The sequence below is a fragment of the Macrobrachium nipponense genome, chromosome 30 (assembly GCF_015104395.2).
Source record: "Macrobrachium nipponense isolate FS-2020 chromosome 30, ASM1510439v2, whole genome shotgun sequence".
In the NCBI taxonomy this organism is placed as follows: domain Eukaryota; kingdom Metazoa; phylum Arthropoda; class Malacostraca; order Decapoda; family Palaemonidae; genus Macrobrachium; species Macrobrachium nipponense.
Genome location: NC_087218.1, coordinates 42419708 through 42444620, shown reverse-complemented (window position 1 = coordinate 42444620; position 24913 = coordinate 42419708). Strand labels below are relative to the sequence as shown.

Sequence of the window (24913 nt, the reverse complement as noted above, 5' to 3'; positions counted from 1 at the left end):
TTTAGCTCAGTAACTTTTGGACAGACATGACCATTCTTTACTAACAGGAGGCCACTGCCACAGTATTTGAGTAATGTTGTTCCGTGTCCTTCTCGAACATTTACCACATATGAGCCTCACTTTTCGCCGAGGTGTTTATCATCACAAGCGTAGGCTTCATATATGAAAATTTCATGGATTCGCGTGCTTATTTATTGTGTCATGTTTTTAACCGACACTTGACACACAAATACGCATGCTTGCGCTCGCATACAAACACATACACACATATGTATGTAGTATTTTTTTTTAACAAAAATTAAGCCACAAATTTAGTTTATTATCGAATTCACCTTATTTTCAAGGCATGGTGAATTCGATATCAAACCTCAAGTATAAAAGCACTCTGGTTTAAAGCTTAAGGACTATATATTTCGGTAGACTGACTCCCACCCTTATCAAGTAGTGAATTACAAAAGAAGTTACATTTGTGAAATACATAGTGGGAGATATGCCCTTAGGTGATATCTGGGGTCACCACTAAGCCGACATTGGATCTGTTAATTGTCTTAAGGGGGCCGGCCGGAACCCCTTTATATGGAGGTATAGGGCGAAAAATGCAGTCATGAAAAAATTCATGGAGCTTCATATGGCAATTGAGAATACGTATACGAAATATTTCGTCAAAATTCCTCTTACTTTCGTAGTTACAGGGTAATTAGTTAACGTAACTCAATAAGCCTAAAACATTGATCCGTACAAGAAAATGCAATATTTCCTCTATTATCGTAAATTTTGATAATTATTGTCAAAGAAATTGGGAGAAATGGCATTTGTAGTGCGATCACAGACTTCGAGTAGTCTACACGTTCCATTTCACCTCTGACAAACGCCTGCTTTTACGTATGTTTATGTATGTTTCGGCAAGAATTTCATCATGCCAATGAGGAAAAGACAAGGAAAACATCTCGCTAACATACAGACGAAGAAAAATCGCTCAAGTATTATTACAGAATATCATAATATATGCGTAGTTAGTGAAAAGAGAGGGGAGGGTTGCTTAGTAACGGCCCCGTCTTGCTTGACAGCACACGTCACACTGTGCACCAAGGCTACGATCTTTGAGCAAAGAGATCTTCATTTATGATAATAACAAAGTTTTGGTGTTTTAAAACCCAAAATGGAATAAGAAATTCATAATAATCATGATTTATTAAATTGTCTTTGTAAAAAAAGAGTACGCCTTCGAGTTTCACCTCTTGGCATTCTCTTGCATTTACGTTTGTTTATCTTTGTTCCGGGCAAGAATTTCATCATGCCAAAGAGGAAAATACAAGGAAAACATCTCGCTAACATACAGAAGAAGAAAATTCGCTGTAATAAGCCGAGTTAGTGAAGGGGAGAGAGAGAATTGCGTAGGAAGGAGTGCCCCATCTTGCCTCAAGCAGTGCCCCAGGCTGCGATATATGAGCAAAGGGATCATCATTTATGATTAAATTATGATAAATAAAATAGTTTTGGTTTATTAATACACAAAAAAGAAATATACATTCATAATAATCATTATTTATTAATTAACATTGTCTTTATAGAAATACGAAGGAAAACTTTGAACGCCCGTATCTCAAAACTATACTTATTGACCTTCAAAATCTATCTTCTCACTTAGTTTTAAAGCTATAACATTGGAATTTGGTATATAACTCAGAAAGAACAATCAAATAGAGCCCTTTTTTCCAATTTTTGTTTCGTATTTTTTTTATAAATTTTTTTTCTCCTGATTTATAGGGTTTATTTTTTTACCATATTGAAAAATTCATATCTTGCAAAAAAATGACTTTTAGAAAAAAAACTCTCCATTCGATTGGAGGTCTACATCAGGTCTATATATGGTAGTAATCCCAGGTCTTAATATTAAATATCAGGGGAGGAGATAGAATTTGAAAAATGGTTATTTTCGGGATAAATCGCCCTGGCGTCACAAAACCGAAGGTCAGAGGCGAAAATCATATGCGGTTTGGAGATGTCCCAAGTCACCTTATTAAGTGGTATGAATATCAAAGTCCTGTCCTTAAAAAAGGGCATTAGCCGGCCGGCCCCCTTAATCCACTTCATCGTTGCCTTAAGGAAGATATTATCTATATGATCAGAGTCCCAGGCTCCATTGGAAAGGTTGATCATATCTTGTTTTATCAGTGAAGATTCTACCATCTGACATTTGTGTTAACAGCTGCTTGCCGAACTATGGTGTCCATATTTAACTGAGCTCTTATGTTGAGTTAATCTTTCCGAGAGAGCTTTTCCTGTGAATCCATAGTATGACTCATCACAATCCTTACAAGGGATTTCATAGACTCCTACATCTTTCGAAACTGGTTTCTGCTGAACGTTAATTAAGGATTTCCCCCATGTATTCGGATGAGTGAAGACGAAATGGTTAGGGTGGCCTAAGGTCTGTGTGATCTCTCGTAAATTATCCACATGAGGGATTAAGATTTTGTTTGTGAATTTTTCCTTTTCTCTGACAAAGTCGATGTGCCGTTCAACCTTTGCTGCAGACAATTTTGAGTAGAGTTAGCATATGCCATGACCATCGACTAAAGCTTAAGGACCACCATCTTCACACATGGTCAGTTATATGTCGCCTGCTCTTGCATTCGTTCATTTGATTCACTTCATGTTCAGGTTTTTGAGAACTCGCAGCAAGGAAAAATTGGAGACCATACTGTAACTGACGACATCGATTTTAAAGAGGTTGTATAGATGTGGGTATGGTACAGATATGGGTATGGGTATTGTTATTGGTAATGGTACGGGTATAGGTACTGGTATACTATGGTATGGATATGGATAAGGGTACCTCAGATACTTGAGTCTTTAAATATTAAACTACAGTTTAAATATTCCATAGTTCTTGTCATAGCTCATTACTATTTGAACCTCTGATATTTTTATTTTTTATATATATTTTTCCTTTACTGTTAGTGTGGTTCAGTCATTTGCGTTGTAAGGTTAACGGCTTTTGCTTTTTGTATAAGTATACTACTGTCCGAGTTTTTTCTCCGTTCTTAGAAAATTTTCTTAAAAATAAAAAAACTTCATTGATGTAATTTCTTTAGAGTGTTTTGTGATTTTGCTATTTTTAATGTGCTCCTGTTTACGTAACCATGTGTGTCCATGTGTCACGTGATCTTGTGTTTTGTGTGCATGTACTTAAGTGTGCTCTAGTGTGCGTAATTTTGAACTGCCTTTTTAGATTTTAAACAATTAATTTTTTAATGTAATTCAGTGTTAGCCGTTCAGTACTTTTATTAATTTATTTGATTTTCCATAGAATTCCATGCTGATGTGATTATGAATCACAAAGCGTAGGAAGCAATAAAGGAAGTGTGAATCTCTTGCGTATTCCTGCCCTTGATTGCAATTTTTATATACACACACACACACACACACATATATATATATAAATATATATATATATATATATATATATATATTGCTACTTTCAAAATGCATATATCCTTTCTTAGACTGTATAAAATGTTATGTAGAATTTTGGCAACATTTTTTCAGATTCCTAGATAGCTTAGAGATAGGATGTTTTAAATGTGTGTTCAGATTTCGCATTACATAATGTAAAAGAATATATATATAACATATTTAGAATGTAGAAATAGAGAGAATATCTTTATCCGTTCAAAGCTAGAATTGTTTTTCAAAATATGTAGCACGTTTGATAAGCGAGCTTGAGACTTCATTTGTGTTTTGAGATTCTGTCATCACGTAAGATAAGGGGCTTCTGCTTCAGTTGGTCGAGTCGAGTAAGTGTCCTATCTTTAACAGACTGGTCGCATACGTGTATGTCTTTGTCAAAGCCACGTGCAGATTACACATTTTGTATGCAAAGTTGCGTAAGATTTTGAAGCTTCTGGAAGCATTATTGCCAAAAACTTTTTGTCATCTCCCCTGTCCAGCTTCCGTAAGGAAGAGGGTTTCATTAGATCTTAGATACTCGAGGCGTTCACATCTCTCTCTCTCTCTCCCTCTCTCTCCATCGCATAACACTTTTGATTTTAAAAGTAACGTAACGATTTCGTACTTATTTGAATGGTCACTCTAATTTGTAAATTTCAGATTTGATATTTCTTAGAGTTTATTTAGTAGTATTTAGTGTTTTTTGTGGAATCTGAACAAACATTGTTGTTGTAATGGCGCCTGGTTTTTGTGAAAGTGTGAATCAAGCCTGCAGCAAAGAAAGAAAGAAGTTGGTATACCAAAAAGGTAAAGTGTTAGTTGCAACTAATAACTGATAGGAACAGTGGTTAGATAACAACTAATAACTGATAGGAACAGTGGTTTGGTAAAAACTGATGGTTACAATGTTTTGAGTGAAAAGATTTACGCTTTTACACATTGCAAATTTTTGTGTTTTGTGTTTGTTTCATTTTTGTGCATTTGTTCATTTTCTTGTTGAAGTGTGCCTTTTTATTTTGATATTGTCCACATTTTTCTGTATTTTCATTTGCATTCACAATTTCATTGCTTAATCATTGCACATTTAATTAAATTTAACACTTGTGAATTAATTTGCACTTATTTAGAATTCTTTTCAAGTTTTATTGTTGTTTAGCACTTGTGAATTAATTTCTAATTTTCAATTATTGCCTAACACTTTTGAATTTCAATTGAACTAATTTCCTTGAATTTTGTGATAAATTAATTTTGATTTAATTTTACTTAAATTGATTCAAGAATTAATTAAACTTTACTTTGTTTTCAAGTAACAGTAATTTTCCCTGATATTGTGAATTTCACTTATAAATTTTGAATTTAATAATAAATTTTTGTATTTGAAATTTTTATAAGTATTTCATTTTTATACCAGTATATAATTATATTGATGTTAGGTAGAAACATAGAGTGGGGATTAATCTGTTTTCCTTCAATTTACTTGAAGTGACTTAGAACAAGGGAAGTACTTAGACTTCTGAAATCAGGGAAATACTTAGACTTTTAAAGTTGTTGATGGAGTGATGCCTTTGATTAATTTAATTACTTGCAAGATTACCTCACACCTGTTTTGATGAACTTAGTCTGATTTTCTGCAATACTTGTAAGTTGATAAGGGATCACTGTTGCCTTTAGAGTATTCAGTCGTTTAATACCTGTGATGAGGGTTCAGGTGTCTGGCTTTTGTGAGGTATCAGTTAATGAATGGTAAGTGTAATAACCAGATCTTTGGCCACTTTCCCCCCAAGTAATTAATGGTAACCAGATACTTGGCACTTCGTCACAATATATATATATATACATATATATATATATATATATATATATATAGATATAAATATATATATATACATACGTACACACACACATACATACGACACACATTATATTTGAAGTACCTCGGAATATTTTCGCCTGTGGATAATCCATATCTGATGGACTTCATCGGTGTGAATATTTAAACCCTTACTTCCATTATTGAGCACGGAGTCAAGCACACGCTCCTTGCATCAATTCATAGGTTGCTGACAATTTATTTACTATACCTGTACATGTTCTCTTTACGGAACACGAAGTGATGACTGATAATAATCTATGAAGTACGAAATATTAAAGTAGTTAAGCATAATTTATTTTGAAAATCAGTACTTTAAATCAAATGCCTTCTTAATGTAGCTTGATTGAAAGATAAAAAATTTCAGGTGACTGATGTTAATTGTCTGGTCCTTGTTACGTAAATTAAATGCCCCGAAATTTAGTTCAAATTCATGTTATCTTGGACGTTCATATCTTGTGGAAAAAACGCATGTAGGCAAACTTTGTCTTGAATGCAGTGGATTCAATAGCAACAGATTTAACAACAACAAAAGCAACAACAAAACACACACACACATATCTTGGGTAAGAAAGCCTCCAACCACTCACACGAACACAAGACATTCAAGGGAAGCGATGCGGAGCCTTACGTCTGCAGTTGAAATGAAAAGCAGAGTGGAGCGAATTAAGAAGCTCCATCGTCTGGAGGTATTGCTGGAGTACCTACGAAGTTTAAGCTACACTGCATCGTTAAATTCTCCAGGGCGGGAGGAAGTTGCCGTCGGCAATCGCAAGTCCGTTGCCGTTTGTCTTAACTTCAACTTCGAGGAACGAAGATTGTCTTTTCTCTGGCCACGTGGGAATACTCTGCCTGAACTAGAGAGCAACTTTCTTCTTTTCGCTTTCCAAGTTGTCCGATTTTCTCCGCATTGCGATAACCTTTCGTTTTTTCTTCTTAAAGTTGACGTCTGTGTATTATTAATAATATTATTACTGTTGTTGCTGTAGCCGCACAGTGTAGATTGATATTGTTAATACTTTAATCAATTTCCCTTTATTCTCATTTTTTTTGTAGAGCCTTGCCCTGAAATTACTTTTGATAGTAATGAAAACGGGGCTTTGAGGTTTTACAACCGTTGGAACATGATGATGGAACGAAAGTCCCAAAACGCCACCTATGCTACAGCAGCCTCATACCGCACGAAAGAGGAAAATGCAGTCTGCTCCAGCAAGACCAGCGAATGGGTCTGTTTCATTTCTTTATATTTTTTATACCTACTGTTGAGATGTAGTCCTCTTAGATCAGGGGATTTCCCATTCAGTGATGATTATCCAGTAGGATCCTTTGTAAAATGTTTCCTTGTTCTCATGAGTGCATTTTCTTGGTTATAACCATATTTCGTATTTGGTAGACGTCAGATGGGCAAATAGTATCGTCTGCTAAAACAGTTACCGAGGGCACCATCTGCCTGCCATGACTTGTACGTACATATTATGCATTTCATTCATAAAACATGGCTGCTTACTTAACGTCATTTGTAACATAACTACAGTAATTTTTATTACTAACATACGATGGCTGAGATGCAAGAAAAACATTGTTGTTATCAGATTTGGTTCGGTTGTTTTAGCAAAACAACTGTTATCCTTCAGTTGTTTATGGCTGCAGTTTAATCAACGATTATAACGGTACTAACGATTCTCATTTGCTTTTTTAGCAGATCTAACTAGAAGATATGATAATTAAAGATATGGAGGAAACTTACCAGTATTACTACCAGGCAGACCATAGTAAATGATTAAGCAAATGAAATTCCACATTTTCATTAAAGTAATTACATATTAGGGCAAAATATCTGGCCGTGACACTGTCTAAGGCAATGGTTCTCAACCTTTTTCATTCCATTCCACCCTTCATGAATTCTCAACATTCGTGTGGCTCCCCGTCATTTTTCTCCCAAATCCCACCACCCCCACAAAAAAAAAAAAAAAATAAATAAATAAATTGAATAAAACGTTGATGAAAAGAACACTTGCTTTATTACAAAGTTAAGAGTCATACTTATCTTATATTTAATAGATTTCTGTGATATGCTTAACTTACATCACTAGATTAGCGGACAATAGCAAATTTGAATTTGGTTGGGAAAAAGTTCAATTAACGTCTGCATGTTTTATCATACATCAGTGGGAAGGCTGATATTGATGCTTTTCAGTCAGCTGACGAATCCGAGCTTGTCACTGACAATGCACAACTCATGTCGGGGTCCACACCCAGTCTGCGGCTCTGATTCTTGATTTGTAGAAGAGTGGAGAAACCAGACTCACATAAATAGGTAGTTGAAAAAGGCAAGAGTAGTCGAAGTGCAATCTCACTGACTTTTGGATATGACTGATGCATCGAACACCAGAATACATTCAGAGATTTTTCTTCATAGAGATCTTTGGCAGCAGATTCATATTTGAGATTAAGGAACTCGTCCTGAACATCACTGGGAATGGTAGGAAATTTTCTTTGCCAGGGCAGTGATGCAAGTTTTTTTATCCAGATTCCTAACATTATTTAGAAATGTATAATTTGCAACAGCCCACCATGGCCCCCAGGTTGAGAACCACTGGTCTAAGGCATAGTTAACATGTCTAGGGCACCGTAAGGTGGATTGTGACGCCCGTAGACTTCAAAATTTCGGGTAGCTAATTTTGTTTAGAATCAGTTCCCAGGAACGAGGGCCATCCCCCTCCCCCCGTTAACCGGGGGTTGCCGTATCACTGAATAACGTATGCTCCACTGTCCCTCCTTCCCCCTTATTTGAGGGGAGCAGAGGGAGTCATCTACTGACTAATTACTTTCGATCGCCTCGTCTTCACAGTAGCATTCATTTTATTTTAAGTTCTAAAAGAGTAGCCATTTTTCTCCTAATCAGCTGACTTTGGGAGGGAAACACGAGGCAGGCTGATAGATTGGAATTTCTGTTTAGGAGTAGAGAAAGTAAATAAGCCATTAACTTAGGCTCGAGCTTAGAGTAAGAAAGGCAGGTCACAGGGTTAGCTAAGCCTCGATGTGAGCTTTAGGAAATCCTAACATAAGACCTCTTTTCCTTCCAAATTCGCCGTTGTGTTTTTCGCATCTTTCAGACAATGTCGGGGGCTGTGTGTGAAATCCAGGCGATTCAAAAACATCCAGCCTCTGTCTCAGTCGAAGCTACTAACTACAGCAGGGCAAAAGTGCCTCCTCCGCTGACTGGAAGTCAGCCCTTTGTCTAAACACGCTGGTTGGACCCCTTCATACATCATGACACATGTTCAAGCCTCAAAGGATTAAAGGTATGTCTAGAAAGTGCAAAATCCAACCAGCTCTGTTTCTCCAAGACGACTCTTGCTAATTCCAATTTTCAAAAATCCTTTTTTATCACTTCTATATTGGAATTCCTTTGACACCATTGGGGCACGTGCTACCCCTGTGCCCTGCTCAAGCTTAAGTCTTCATTGAATATTTCATTTAAACACCAGAGTTCCTTCCCCAGTGTGTTAGATAAAAGAGAGTAACTGTAAGTTAGTGCAAGAAGTCTTTATTGTATTTTGTGTCTAATCTGGAAACTTTTCCCGATCTTTGCCAAGTCACGTGTCCATGTCTCCTCGCTCGCAAGTGCTTCCTTAACGCAAGATAACCATGAGTAATTTTGGAAACCAGCATTGGCGTTAATCTGATTTTGTCCAGCTTTTCCTTATTGTGAGATTTAGGATTGGTCCACGTGCGGACAAGTGCATTTACTTTTTCCAGGCCATTCAACTGCCTCTTGTAAATAAATAATGTTGATTAATTGGCTGGTTTTTAATGGTGACCTTTTCTAGAGTAAAAATAACCAAATCAATCTTTTTTATGATAAGTTAGAAGCAAGTTATTCTGCATTTTTCCCTCATATTTTTCTTTACGTATTTGGGTTCTCAAGGCCACACCCATACGTAAGATTAGTCACATAAAAAGCTCTGTTGAGTAACTCAAATGTTAGTGACCAGCTTAAATACTTTAAGTAGCTTGAAAGGAAGTATACAGACAGTGGAAAAGCAGTCAAATCACTCAATACTTCCAACCATTTTCGTCATAAACCTTATGATACAAAGAGGTAACGGTTGTCTGGTGGCATCGAGTACCTGTGACACCAAAACATTTTTCCTGAACATTAGGGACAATGGAATACCCTTGATTTCATGTGCTCTTGCCCAAGGTTATGGTCTACAACCATTTATGATGACCTTTATTTATGATGACTCATGTGTTTAATTACATCTTGTGACAGCCTGTATTTGCAAGTAGATTCATATTGCCATACCGGACACGAGCGTCTATCAGGAATAAAAAGTGACTTGTAACTTTCAATGGGTACCAACAGGTTTTGTATGGATGGATGTATGATATTGAGGGCAAAAGCCGAGGCACTGGGGCCAAGAAGGCCATTCAGTACCCCAACAGGTTGTGTGTTATACCAAGGCCATCTAGATGGCCTTGGTTATACACTATGTGAGAGACCATTCAATTTCCCTATACAAATGTCAACAAAGTTTTGACTGTAAAGGGCAGGACTGCTTGAAACTTTAAAGCATGGAAAAATAGACAGGGAACAATGCTGTCAGCTTTTAAAAGTGGCTCCAACCAGATGTAAACCCCTTGCAGATACACTAATTACAGAAGATGGACAGACAGCTTTGCCTAGTACCTGTCCTAGACTTTGACTCAGCTAGACATATATTTGAATTTCATCAAGGAAAATCTCTCTCTTGCAAGAGGTGCTGGCTAATCTGCAGGAAGTGTAAATGCAAGCATAGACTAGTGATAATAGTGGTTGTGATGTTGTAGCATAGTAGGCCATACAGCAATTCTCTATGTATCCACCATAGGTAACTGGAAATCTAGTTACCATTCTGGTTTCAACCACCTTATGGAGGAGTTATGGAGTTCCATTTGACAACGTGTGTGTGTGTGTGATGAGAGAGAGAGAGAGAGAGAGAGAGAGAGAGAGAGAGAGGGGGGGGGGGGTAATTGATGTTGCTAGAAGTGAGAATGATTTGTTGAGTGAGGAGGAGATTGGGGAAATGCAAGATAAGTGCTTGGAGATAAGTATGTTGTGGCAGTGTGTCTTGGGAGGAGTACGTGTGGAAGATTGGCCACATGAGTTGGGTGTGTATAAGAGGGTTGCTAAACGGTTTGTGGTTTGTAAAAACAGTGTACTTTTTGCATCAGGAAGGGGTGTATGTCAGGGAAGTGTATGTGCCGGTGTTTTCTGTTGAGTCAGCAGTGAGTATGTTTGTTGGTGCATGATCGGTTTGGGCATATAAGGAAAAATAAGTTGTGGGAGTGCATGAGAGAGAGATTGTATGTGCCTGGGTTGAATAGGATTTGTGTGGATGTGGCTGTTATGTGTGAAGACTGTTAGAGGGGAAAGTATCAGTGTGTGCATGCGAGTCCACCTGTGTTGCGATTGCAGATGAAAGAGCCGTTTGAGATGCTTGTGATTGATTGTGTTTCGTTGCCAAAGACTGTGAGGGGGCATGTGGGAATGATTGTGATGGTGGATCACATGAGTAAATTTACCCATGCGGTTCCCATAAAAGATAAGAAGAGTGAAACCATTGGGCGGATGGTGGGGCAAGTGATGTTGCCTATGTGTGTGTGTAAGCCGGTGAAAATGTTGAGTGATAATGGGCCTGTGATGGTAATTGCTTCATAGCAAAGAAAGATAAAGGAAAGGAAAACGCATTTTCGAGAACATCTGCAAAAAGGAGGCTTTCGCGCCCATGTTGGAGCCGCCTGTTCTTGCGGTTGTTCTGGAATCGTCAGGCGTGTTGTGGAGCGCAACACGCGTCAAAGTGTCGGGAGAAACGCAGCAAAATATGATGCAATATTCCGTCAAGAGTCTTCTAAGAAGTTCTAGTAATCTCGGGAGCCTGTGACGTTCACCGTAGGCTCCACCCCCAGAGTACCGTATAAATACGACGGACAGTAGAAGAAGAAAGCAGAGATCGTCAGAGGGAGTTCATCAGTTAGTCACAGAGAGATATCCTCAGTAAGAGCCACAGATCAGATTATCAGTGAGAGATCAGCAGCAGCAGAGATCATCCGAGAGAGATAAGAGAAAAAGGGACCGACGAAGGATCAGAGGAAAAGTTGCTCGAGAGTTGGTTGGATTTTGGTCAAGCCATCTTCAGGAGTGGACGACCGAGTTATTTTGACGTTGGGGAAGACTTCAGAGAAGAAATGTCCTGCTAGTGGTTTTGGGGAGTTCCTGCCTTTCAATTATCAAGAGTAGACTTTATTTTCTGCAATACGGAGTCAAGAGGATGTCTGCAATCGCCGTTCTCCTTTTGTGAAGCCATCGCTTCGAGTCGCTAAACTAAGCAGCAAGTATTTGAATTACCTCACTGTTCCCCCAGTTCATGCAGTGTAAGATTTTGTCTTTTTATGTAAATAGGAGATACCATTCTGCATTTACCTTTGTTAGTAAGCTTGTAAATAAACCTTTGTTGTGGTAAGTGTTTCTTTCTATATTCGTATCCCCAGTTTCAACAGTTGGTGCTGAAATATTCTTTTTTTATTTCATATCGAACCTGAAGCGGACCTCTCTCAGAGGCCGTAACAGGGCCTGAGTTTGTGGCGTGGGAATTTGAAGAAATGTTGAAGGAATGGGGTATTGTCCATGTGTATTCTACTCCGTATATGCCCAGTGCGAATGGTTTGGTGGAAAGGACTGTTAGAACGATGACCGAGATTTTGCGAATGATAAGTAAAGACGACAATGATTGGGATATGTATGTAGGACGTGTAGTGTGGGTATATAACGCCACACTGCAGAAGAGTATAGGTATGTCTCCTTGTAAGTATGTGTTGAATTTTGAAAGGATTGTTAGGCCGCGGTTGGGTCTGTCAGAGTGATCGAAATTTGTGGAAGAAAGCGAGTGAAAGGTTTGAAAGTTTTGGGATTGGAGATAAGGTGTTGAAAGAGGTGGTTGAGAAAGGGAGAATGAATGTGAATATGGTAAGGGAGAAATTTGAAGGGCCTTTTGAGATTTTGGAAGTGGGACCAAGTGGATTGAGTTATGTGTTGAGGAAATTGCGAGTAGAGGGGGGTGTGGATGAGGTTAGGGCACACCATAACCAGCTCCAAAAGTGGAGGGAAGTACCCCAGTATGTTCGGGAGAATACGATGAGTGAGTGGTTGAGGGTGAATAAATGTGAGCCGAGCATCAGTGAGCAAATGGGTCTGGAAGATCGGCAGTTAGTGTTGGTTGAGTATGGAAGAAAGCGGAAGGAGGTAAGGAAATGGAATGACAGGGAAAAACGTGAACTGAATGATAGAGGGGTTAGTGTTAGGGTAAAAATGGTGGATAAGGCATGTAATACGGACGACTTTGAAGGGAGGAATGATACATATAGCGTGTGTGGGTTTGAATTTGAATTGTCAGGGTTTAGTGAGGTTTCACCGGGAAGGGAATCAGGTGGAAAGGATGTAGTTGGCAGTATGAATGAGTCTCTTCGGGAGTTTGGCAGGAGTGTGTAAATGATTGGGTATATTATTATTTAAGGATGTACTATGTTTTGCTCCTGCCTTCTCCTTCTCTGTTTTGTAACCCAAGTTTAATACGAGTGTTGTCCCATCAAGAAGCATTATCTCACTTTGTTGAAATACAGGACTCTGAGAGACAATGGTGGTCAATACACCATACCTAAATATGTAACGTAATTATTAGTAATATTATAGGGTAAGGATTACTAGCATTGTAAGGGATGATATCATTTACTGTTGTCATTGTAAATATACTGTACTAGATTATTAAGGAAGGAATTTGTATTTGTTTCAGACTGTAGTAATGGTTTAAGTCGAGTAAAGCTTGGGAAGCTGCAGCCAAGTGTTTTATTGTCATCACAATTTACTCAACTTAACCACAACCATGGAGAGGGTGCTGAAACCTGCTCGTCTGGATGTCGACCCAAGTTCCCCAACAGCAGCGAAGGAGTGGCGACATTGGCCTAGGACCTTTGTGAACTTCATCGAGGAGTGTGGTGAGAATGCACCTAACAAATTCAGGACACTTGTAAATTGCTTGTCTCATACAGTGTTTTAGTATATTGAAGAGTGTGCAGACTTTGAGTCAGCTATAACTATACTAGAAAGACTGTATGCGAAAACACCAAATGAGATTTTTGCTATGCATTTACTTGCAACAATGCGGCAGAAGCCAGGTGAATCACTTGACGAATTCTTGAGAGAACTAAGGAAGTTAAGTAAAGACTGTAATTTAAAAGCTGTCAGTGCTGATCAATATCGTGAGGAATTAATTCAGGATGCCTTCATCAATGGTCTTTCTTCAGCTCACATACGCCAACACCTCCTAGCGAACATGCTTGACTTACAAGGTGCCTACAATCAAGCTTATTCTTTGGACCTTGCACAAAGGAATGCTGAAGCCTACACTTCTCTGAATGCACACACTGCTGTTACTGTTACCCCTCAGAATCCACCGACATCACAAGTTCTTCACTCAACTGCACTGGTAAACCTCAACTCTTCGGAAGAGGATGCCATGCACAGCTCACCTGATGCTTCTGAAAAGTCAGCAGTTGCCACTACCTACAATGTACAAAAGAAATGCTACTTTTGCGGAGGACCATATCATGCTAGAAGTACATGCCCAGCATGTGAAGCTACCTGTCATAAATGTTCTAGGAAGGGACATTTTGCTTGAGTTTGCCAGTCTAAATCGACAAAAGCGTCCGTAGCAACAGTGTTTAGTTCTCCTATTATGACTACAGTGACAAATGTTCCTCATGGACTTTCACAGGCTGCTACTGTAGTAACAGTTAAAGGCAAGAAGTTGAGTGCCCTAATAGATTCATGTAGTACTGAGAGTTATACAAGTGAGAAAGTTGCTCAAGAATTAGAACTGAAAGTGCATCCAAGTAGTAAGGGAATTAGTATGGCTCAGAAATCTTTAAATAATAGTTCTCCCAGATATGTTGTGGCTGACCTCATGCTGGGACTCAACAATCAATCTTATCCTGATACACATCTTGGTGTACTGAGGGACCTGTGTGCAGACATAATTCTTGGGCTAGATTTCCAGAGACAGCATCTAAGTGTAACATTTGAATTTGGTGGGCATAAATCTCAGTTAACTTTGAAAAACAGTAATAACTATTGTGTTCTTACAGCTGCAGCACTAGAGGAACTATCACTCTTTCATAGTTTATCACCTAATTGCCTACCAATTTCTACCAAATCCAGACGTTACAGTAAGGATGACCAAGACTTTATAGGAAAGGAAGTAAATAGGCTACTCCGTGAGGGCGTAATTGAACCAAGTTTATCATCATGACGAGCCCAAGTTGTTGTCGTGAAAAACCCAGGTGATCAGAATAAGAGGATGTGTGTTGACTACTCACAGACAATTAACCAGTATACTGAGCTGGATGCATACCCATTACCAAGGATTGATGACATGGTGAATAATCTTGCTAAGTACCATGTGTTCTCTTCATCTGACTTGAAAAGTGCATATCATCAGATACCAATTAAAGTCAGACAGGAAGTACACTGCTTTTGAGGCAAATGGTGGTCTGTACCAATTCTACAGGATTCCTTTTGGAGTAACGAATGGAGTAGCTGCTTTCCAGCAAGCAATGGACAAATTAGTAAAGGAAGAAGGTTTGCAGGTTGCTTTTCCTTATCTTGACAACATTACAATTGACGAACTACATAAGAGCATGATTGCAATGCAGATAATTTTCTAAAGGTTGTGGAACGAAGGTAGCCAACTCTAAATGAATGCAAAACCATCAAAACAGTGCGCTCCATAAAAGCTCTAGGTTACTGTGTGGGGAATGGACATATACAACCAGATCCTGAGAGACTTCGTCCACTGCAGGAACTATCTCCTCCAACAGATTTGGGATCCCTAAGGAGAACTCTAGGTATGTTTGCTTACTATGCCAAATGGATTCAATATTTTTCAAATAAAATTCAGCCCTTTGCAGCTACAAAGAAGTTTCCTCTAGATGCAAAAGCTCTAAATGCCTTTAACCAACTCAAAAAGGAACTTGAAAATGCCACCCTGTATTCAGTGTGACGCATTTGATGTTGCTGTCTCTGCAGTTCTAAACCAGGGTGGTAGACCTGTTGCTTTTATGTCCAGAACACTGCAAGGGAGTGAACTTCGCTACCACATTGTTGAGAAAGAGCTACTGCTATCATAGAATCCGTACGCCGGTGGAGTCACTACCTGGCCCGGCGTCATTTTACTATAATAACTGATCAGCAGGCTGTAGCATTCATGTTTGACAATAGAAAGCGTACTAAGATAAAGAATAACAAGATACATGAGTGGAGGGTGGAACTTGCAGCTTACAGCTATACAATATACTATCGCCCAAGGAAGGAGAATGTGGTTCCCGATGCGCTTTCCCGAGCCTCCTGCTGCTCAACCTTCTCTACTTCTACACTTACCGACCTTCATAACGGCCTTTGCCATCCTGCCATCCTGGGGTTACCCAACTATTGCACTTTGTAAGATCAAAGAACCTCCCGTTTTCTACAGATGATGTCAAGAGGGCCTGTGCTTCTTGTAGGATTTGTGCAGAATTAAAGCCTCGGTACTGCCAACCTCCAGCAGGTACTCTCATAAAGGCCACTCAACCAATGGAGAGACTCCGTATAGACTTTAAGGGACCTCTACCTACTGCTTCACGTAATCCATACGTGCTTACAGCTGTTGACGAGTATTCACGGTTTCCATTTGCTTTTGCATGTCCTAACATGAGTACCGAGACTGTAATCAGATGCCTGGAGCTGATATTTAGCTTGTGTGGGATACCAGGTTATATCCACTCTGACCAAGGTGCATCTTTTATGTCAAAAGATCTCAAGGCGTTTCTTTCGCAAAAAGGGGTAACAACAAGCCGTACAACTCTGTATCACCCAGCAGGAAATGGCCAGGTAGAGAGATTCAATGGCATCATATGGAAGGCAGTCAAGCTAGCTCTCAGGTCCTGGAACTTGCCTGATAGTCAATGGGAACTAGTACTTCCAGAAGCACTACATTCTTTAAGGTCGCTGCTGTGTACGTCCACGAATACCACCCCTCATGAGCGGTTCTTTATGTTCCAGCGTCATTCGTCATGGAAGTTCCTTACCTTCATGGCTAATGGATCCTGGACCTGAATTAAGAAGGTTTGTACGAAATAAGAATGAGCCATTGAAAAAGAAACCCACAAAATCACTTTGTAACTTGTTTACTTCTAAGTATTTACATTTAGTTTTACTGAAAGAAGTTTTTGTTTGGTTCACAATGAGCCATTGGTAGATGAGGTCAAACTTGTGAATAGTAATCCGACTTATGCCAATATAAGGTACCCTGATGGAAGAGAATCTACTGTGTCTGTTCGTGACCTAGCTCCTTGTCCTGAAGGTCATCTCTCCCACCACCCGTCAACCAAAGGAACAAGTGTTCATCTTGACACCGCTAAAGAATCTACAATCAAGGCTCCACCAGAACCAGTCACAGGAGCAGACTGTAGCAGATTCAACTCGCCCCGAACAAATGAACAATGATCTTGGGCCTGAACTGAGAAGATCTACTCGTGCTTCTAGACCCCCTATGGGCTATGGCTGGGACTAGACTTTATTAGTTCCTATTCTGTGTTTTATTCTTGGAGGGGAGAATGTGGTATATTATTATTTAAGGATGTACTATCTTTTGCTCCTGCCTTCTCCTTCTCTGTTTTGTAACCCAAGTTTAATACGAGTGTTGTCCCATCAAGAAGCATTATCTCACTTTGTTTACATACGGGACTCTGAGAGACAATGGTGGTCAATACACCATACCAACATATCTGTTAGGTAATTATTAGTAATATTATAGGGTAAGGATTACTAGCATTGTAAGGGATATTATCATTTACTGTTGTCATTGTAAATATACTGTACTAGATTATTAAGGAAGGAATTTGTATTTGTTTCAGACTGTAGTAATGGTTTAAGTTGAGTAAAGCTTGGGAAGCTGCAGCCAAGTGTTTTATTGTCAACACAAATGAGGTAAGTGATTTGGTGGGAGAGTTACAAGAGATATTCGGACAAGAGTTGGAAGGGGTAGATGAGATAGTGAATGGGATTTGGGAGGATGATAGTGAGGGAGATAGTAATGGTAGTCTGACTGGAAGTGGTCTGGGAGAAGTTGATGGTGGTGTAACTAGGTGTGTGTGTATGAGGGCCCTCCAACAAGATCCAGGGGACCTGCGTCCGAGCATCTGTGGGTGTTGCGGAAGGCTATTTAGTGTGGGTGTTGTGAGTGAAAGGAGAAGTTGTCAAATGTAATGGGGAGGAAATATGGAGGAGTTATGGAGTTCCATTTGACAATGTCTGTGTGAGAGAGAGGGTGTAATTGCTGTATGGATGGTTAATGACTGAATTGGTTGTTGGTCGGTTCTGGGCTGTCTGCTGGTGCTGTTGGAGTTTAGGGTTCTGTGTTTTCAGTGAGTTTTCAAGCAGTCTTTGGTGAGAGCTGGTAACACAGTAGTACTGGAACATTTTTGAGAAGGCAGTGATATTCAGCTGAGTTGTGTGTTTTTGTTGTTATTTGGTGTTAAGTTAGTGTTTTTGCTTAGAGTTGTTGTGCCTGTGCTGTTGTGATTTTTTGTGTTTTTTTTGTGCAGTGGTCTTTTGTTGTGTTTTGTTGTTATATGTAAGGTTGTGGTTGTGTTCCTTGGTTGGTTGTTGTGTTGTTAGGTTGTGGTTATGTTCCTTGGTTGGTTGCTGCATTGTTGAGTTATGGTTGTGTTCCATGGTTGTTGTTGTGGTCCTTGGTTGTGTTGTTGTTGGGTTGTAGTCCTTGGTTGTTGTGTTATTGGGTTGTGGTTCTTGGTTGTTGTTGTTGTTGGTATTTCTGTGACCTCGACCGGCGGACAGCACAGGATAGCCCAGAGTATCTGGAGTGGTTGGTAAGTATGTGCGTTTTGTGTGTGTGTGTGTGTGTTTTTTTTTTTTTTTTTTTTTTTTGTAGGTATAGGTCAATTGTCCTGTGTGTGTATGCTGTAGTGTAAAGAGGAAAGTGTGACTGCTGTGAGTTGGGCAGCTGGAGTGATTAGGTTTATGTGAGGGGATTTAGCCAGCTTGTTTTTTTTTAGCTTGTGATCCCGCAACAACCTGGGAGCTACCAAGGTCATCCTGAGCCAAGGAGTCACCAGCAAAACAAGCAGAATACTGTTAGGCATCTTTGATCACCCCCCAGGGTTCTGGTACCAGTGAACAGAACACTGGGAGTTTTGTTTTGCCATGTGGGGAAAAGACTATCATTAAATTCCCTAAGATTATCTGGATGTAAGGTCCACTGTTCCAAGTACTTGTCCTTGGTGACTGAGCTGGATGGCAGTTGCATTCCAACAATCCGAGATGTACCAAGTTTGATGGGGTGGTGGGGCATGCAATTGTGCATATACACCTACCCCCAGCAAGCAAATAGATAAAAAGATAATTTCTACCCATTTGGTGATGTATGACAACAAGGTCATGGTATCACTCATCGGCATTACCGAGTGTCCTGTCCATTGCTCTTGAAAGACTTGCCGTAGAAGCAGAGCCACACCCATCTCTATGATTGACTACATGTCTATCTGTTCCAAACACCACTGTATTAAACACATGTAAAGGCAGCAGTGTGGTACTAGTTTTTCCAGCTGCAACAGGTGCCCCACAAGGATTTACCAACACTGAGCAGGTTATTTATAGTGACTTGGAACTCTTGTTTGTTATTGAGCCAGCAAAATGGAGCAGGCCAGTGTTTATTACAAGTATGACTTTTCCCCTCTACAGCCTGAGACAGTCATGGGAATATCTCTGGACCTGTTGTAACAACCCTACTGGCTGACACAGTCCTTGGTCCCAGAAAGTGTGAACTGTTCCCTTCACACCTAAGAAGGGCGAGCAGCTCTTTCCTCTCAAAGAAAAGAGAGCGAGTGACCAGGAACAACAAGTGACACGCTTAAGATACATCAACAGACAGTGGTCATGCCCAACCGGCCAGGAATAGAAATTAACAAAGCTTATCTGGAATGCCCAGCTCAGGCGGCCACATGCCGTCAACAATTTTGTTCCCGAGGTTTGTCTCAGTCACAGATATGGGCTGGCGATGGATACCACCACCCCAAACTCGTAGGGTGCACTGCTCAATCCTCACAAGTACTATCCACCGTCTGCTCTTGGGTAGGGGAGGTAAGGGTAGATAGTAGATGAAGTGAGAACAGAAGTTATCAGCAGTGTATTACACTTAGACACACTGATGACATGCTTTTCACTCTTCTTGAACCATAACTCTCCCATTGGGAAGGAGACCATGTTGATCACCCAGCGCATTCTGAGAGACTAACCACTCTTGACCACTTCAAGCCAAACACAAAGAATGAGTGTCAATGCCAGATGCAGACTTGAGATGCATGCACACACTTACCAGGCCCAGGAATCCACTCATGGGCATGCAAGCCCAGGTCAGTGGTGGTCCCAAGCCTGGATAAATTGAGTCAGGAAGGTCACCAGTCAGCCAAAAAAAATCATGGGATGAGCCACTAAGTTTGATGCAGCCGGCCGAGGCTTGTGAAATACATAATCCCAAAGTAGGAATTAAGCCGAGATCATTTGAACCACAAGCACTGTGGGCTAGAAAGCCCAATCATAAAAATGCTTCAACTACAGCCATGATGAGAATGTGCGTTAGGATAGAAGAGTCTCTTTAGCCTTGGCAGGCAACTCTTTTAGATGGACACTCCAAAATCAAACTAGTGGGTAGAAGAGACACTAGCCTTGCTAGACAACCCTTCTAAGGCCGGGTAGTCACACACAGGTTTACTTGTAAAGTCTCCCTGTCGGTTCTTCGAAACTGACGTTAAAACGTATGTGTGGACGCCAGTTTGTGGGCGGAGTCAGTCCGCTCACAAAAACTGATGAACTGATAGAATTACCTAGTTCTTTCGACTGACTGACAGGTGATCGCGCATGTAGACAGGTAACCAACAATTTTATATGTTTGCCACCAGATTTCACCTGGGAAGGATCTCAGCCACTCGAACCAGATATGGCTTAGCCCCTAATCATTTCATTGTTAGACCATGCGATGCTATTTGTAGACCGTTGCAAGTCCAAATCTTGTGATAAAAAATAAGAAAGAAAAATATTTCCATATGATACACAATTTGGTATAGGCCTAAGCCAGAGTCCTGCCTTATGGAGGAGTGACAATGGTAGTTACATTTGACAATTTCTACGAGGGTTGAGAGAGAGAGAGAGAGAGAGAGAGAGAGAGAGAGAGAGAGAGAGAGAGAGAGAGAGAGCATCGTTGGGTTGTGTGTGTTTTTGTATGTTTGATATGTCATGTTTCGTGTTTGGTGTTGCTGTATGATAGTATGTAAGTGCATATGTATTTTTCTGAAGAGTGAGAGTGAGCGAGCGATCGAGAGAGAGAGAAAGATCATAATTGGTGGATGGATAATAAGGAGAGGTTTGATGGCAGCCTAAGTGTCTGGCTTGTCTGTTAGAGAAGTCGCCGAATATATCAATGGTGAGAGTCTGTTATGGAGAGTCGTGAAGAGTCAGGAAGTTGGAAAAGACGGTCAGTCAGCAGTAGCCAGTGTTATTTGGTGTTTTCTTGGTTGATATTGATGTTGCATGGTTGTTGTGCACGTGTTTGTCTGATGATTGTTGAGCTGAAGAGGTTTGTTGTACATGGTTGTGCCTTTTGGTGTCTGTGAGTTGGCTGTTGGAGACACTGTTGGTGGTGGTGATTTGTTGTGCTGGGTTGGAGTTGTCATATGGTTTATCTTGTGTTTCGAGCAGTTGGTATTTGTTTGCGTGGTGATTGGGGTGTTGTTTTTTGAGTTGTTGTACGGTTTTGGCGCTTGTCTGTCTTGGGTAGCGAGATTCAGCAGTTGTTGTCTCCCGACTAGCCTATACCCAGTGGAGGACACAGCGCCTAGCCCTGAGTATCTAGAGTCTGAGGTGAGTACTTGTGTTTGAGTTTTGTTTGTTCTGTAAGCAAATTGTCCTGCATGTAATTAGTAAGGTGCAACGTGAAGAGGAAAGTGTGGCAGAGGGAAAGTTTGTTAGTTGGACTAAAGTAACTGTGGGGAGATTTGCTTGCTTGTGATCCTGCCACAGCCTTTTTAGTAAAGGTGTTACTAGTGAAAGTAGGCATCACGGTTTATTTCATAAATAACTGAACCAACCTCCAGGCCTAATTTAACCTTATTATTAGTATCGCATGAGAATAAACATCTCTCAGTAATGGGTAATATTTAGACCATACTCTGTTATGCACTTTTGCTTCTTTCCTATTTTGAAGTGAATTGCCGCAGCAGCTAATCTATGTAGCTCCAACTCCTTATCACCCAGGGTAGTTTCCATCGCTGCCTTATAGTTGTTGCCACGATGAAGGCTAAGAGAGAAATGAGGGCAATGACCTTAAGAGAGTTGACTGTCCGACTGACAGTTCTACTCTTTTATGTGTTGGATGCTCATCCGTTGAACTGTCGTAAACACCGAGGTGGTAAACTGAGCATGAATACCTGGCCTAAGAGAAGGCTTCTCTGAATACAAACTGTTCTCCAATCTTGGAATATGCCTCAACCACTCAACTGCTGTGACCTTCCTTGGTCTTGGGTTTGAGTTCCCTTGCCTGAGGGTACAATCAGTCATGTATTCTCTTTTTCATTCACTTTCCTGCTTTTTCATAAAATGTAGTATCTTTGTGGATGAGCACAAGCTTAGTACAGTTCTGTTCCAAAGAGTGGCTTATCTGCAGACTGCAGTAGCTACAGGCCAATCTCTCTTCTTCCTGTGCTCTCCAAAGTTGCTGAAAAAAACTTATTTTTAAGCCACTAATCATAAGGGACTAACTTCAGAATTTTGTAATAGGTGAATATGTTTTAGGATTACTTCAAGATTTCTTTACAGGTAGGCAGCAGCAAGTTGCTGTGGACGGGATCTTTAGTGAACTAAGATCTATTGTATCTGGACTTCCATGGGGCAGTGTTTTCTTTTCACTTGTTATATTTTGTGTATACAAGTGAAATGGTTATTGGGCTGCAAAACAAGTGTGTTCAGTGAGTGTTAGAAAATATATTATCACAATTGTTTCTTATGGTTGAATGCGAGGAAACTGAAGTTTATTCATAAGTTTATGATCGGTATTTGACAACCTTATTTCATCTGAATTGGTTTCCTCCCATTCCCTTGGAATTAAGAAGGAAATGGATACCGTTTGCTTGTTTTGCTATTCACAGAACAGCCATACTACGGTTGTTTGGGTAAATAAAGTTACGGCGCAAGGCAGGCAAGAAGTGAAGGCAGTGTTGGAGTGAGGCGTTGAGAGAGTAAACATCAAGACACCAACGATCTCATACTGGGTGGCTTTTTTTGTACGTCTTCACGCTGATTATAAACTAGATATGTGGTTTCCCTCAATTGCATATAAAGACATTGTTTATTAACATGGAGGAATAAAGCCATCGGTGCCGCCCCCGGACGGAAGCTACTGTTGCCGACTATCATTCACCTAGTAAACATCAAGATTAGCCAAGTAGCACCAAGGATGATTTATAAGGTTGGTCATTAATGATACCGATCATCTCAATGTAATTATGTAATCAAATGTTTTGCATAATTTACTTCGGTGTCTTGGCAGTTAGCCTTAAGAAATTCTTGAGTTTTACAATTTAGTTTCTTTTAATGGGCGGAATACAATATTTGTGGCCTTTGAGTTAAATTATGTTATTTATTCAGTATTGTTTCGTGTGTTGGGACAGCTCCCTGTTACTACACACGTTGTTGCATAGTTTTCTTCATATTTTCGGGTTTGTGTTTAGTATTCCACCTTATTTTTTTTTGGTACATTTGGTACTTTTTTGTACTCTCCGGAAATCTTGGTAAACAGGGGGTTGGGAACATCTGAACAATTAAGGAAGACCATATTAATTCATCGTGATAGAAAGGAGGAAATAAAATTTATATTTTAGTATAGCGAATTTTTCTTATCCCAACCAACTTAGTTGTCTACCTGTTGGAATTATATATACATTCAAAGTTTTTCCAAGAGTGAGTGTAGTCAAGTCTCCACTTCTGAGAAGCTTATGAGAAATGAAGCTGCCCTCAGCCTTAGTCGAGACAGACCGGATCAGGGAATTGTGATTACCAGATCTCTGTACAGATTTCCCAACCCATCCTCCCCTTCAGGTGGATGGACTTTGCTGATTGAGTCTGATGCTTTAACTACTCTTGGCATAACTTTTGACTCGCATCAACTTTTGAGAAACATATAATGAAAGTTTCAGCAAATGCTGCACCAAAGTTAGGTATTGTTCATAAGGCCATATATATATATAAATCAGATACAACCAAGGTAACCTGTTTCAGATCATTTGTACTTCCTATACACTAATACTGACTAATACTGTTCTTCGGTGTGAATGTCTGCTCCTGCCAGAGATTTCTCTCTTTTAGATAGAGCAGTTCGTGGTGGTAGGTTTCTGTTTCCTAATAGTAGCAGTTATGAATTGGAATACTGACTGACGATTGCTTGCTTGTCACTTTTTCATAAGTTGTATTTCAACAGAGATCTTTCATATTCACAAATGATCCCTGATCCCCTTTATCTGCTGAAAGCAACCAGATTTACTGAACAGCAGCACCAATATGCAGTAAATATGCCTCGCTGTTGAATTAACCACTTCCATAGGTTCGTGTGACTGTGGAACAGCCTCCCAGGTGTTGCGCTGTTGGAACTAAAGAAATTTAAATGAAAATGAAATGCATTACAACCCTAATGCTATTCTTATTCCACATTACTACAATTTTATCTATTTTATTTTTTATTTTTAATAAATAATAAGTGGAATCTCTCCTTTCTATATTTCCCTTTACTTCCCCTTATTTCTTCCTAATGAGTATATTCTTTGGAAGCTTGAATTTCAAGTCAGTGGCCCCTGTGGACTTATTCCATAAGAAAATGTTTCATCTACTGAATAATAATATTTGATAATAATGAAAGACCAGAAAACTAGGAAACACATGACAATATAACAAATTGTCAAAAATTGAATTTTTCCTAACTATACAAACCTGAGGTCCTTTAACAATAGGAATGTAACTTGCGGCAGCTGGAACCAGTCATAAGCTTCGAACAAGGGAGTACGGTAGTTAACTGCTTGTCCGACAGTCAGCGCACCGCGCAACTGGGAGGAGAAGAATCACTGCTTTAGGCCCAGGAAAAACAGAGTGAGGGGTGGCATGAGGTGGGACTACGTGTAAAGGACCTCAGGTTTGTATGGTTAGGAAAAATACAATTTTCGACAAATTGTTATTTGTTCAGATACGTAATACAAACCATTGGTCCTTTAACAATAGGAAAAGACACTTCTTGGTGGGTGGAATCAGAGTCAATGAACAGACTGGTGTTCGTCCAACCTTGGTTCCCTCCCTGGTCGTAAGAGCAGAGGGAGGGATCCTAGCTTCTGCCCAATGATCGGGGTATGTACCGCAGGATCAATAGTCAGACCTCTGGACCCAAGTAATAAGAGGGA

General features: G+C 39.9%; 1 protein-coding gene across 1 annotated transcript; it reads left to right on the top strand.

Moving 5' to 3' along the window:
• Positions 1-13524: 13524 nt before the first annotated feature.
• Positions 13525-14043, top strand: LOC135202125 (uncharacterized). Its single transcript, XM_064231375.1, has one exon. The coding sequence runs from the start codon at positions 13525-13527 to the stop codon at positions 14041-14043; it is 519 nt and encodes a 172-aa protein (XP_064087445.1).
• The last annotated feature ends 10870 nt before the right edge of the window (positions 14044-24913 follow it).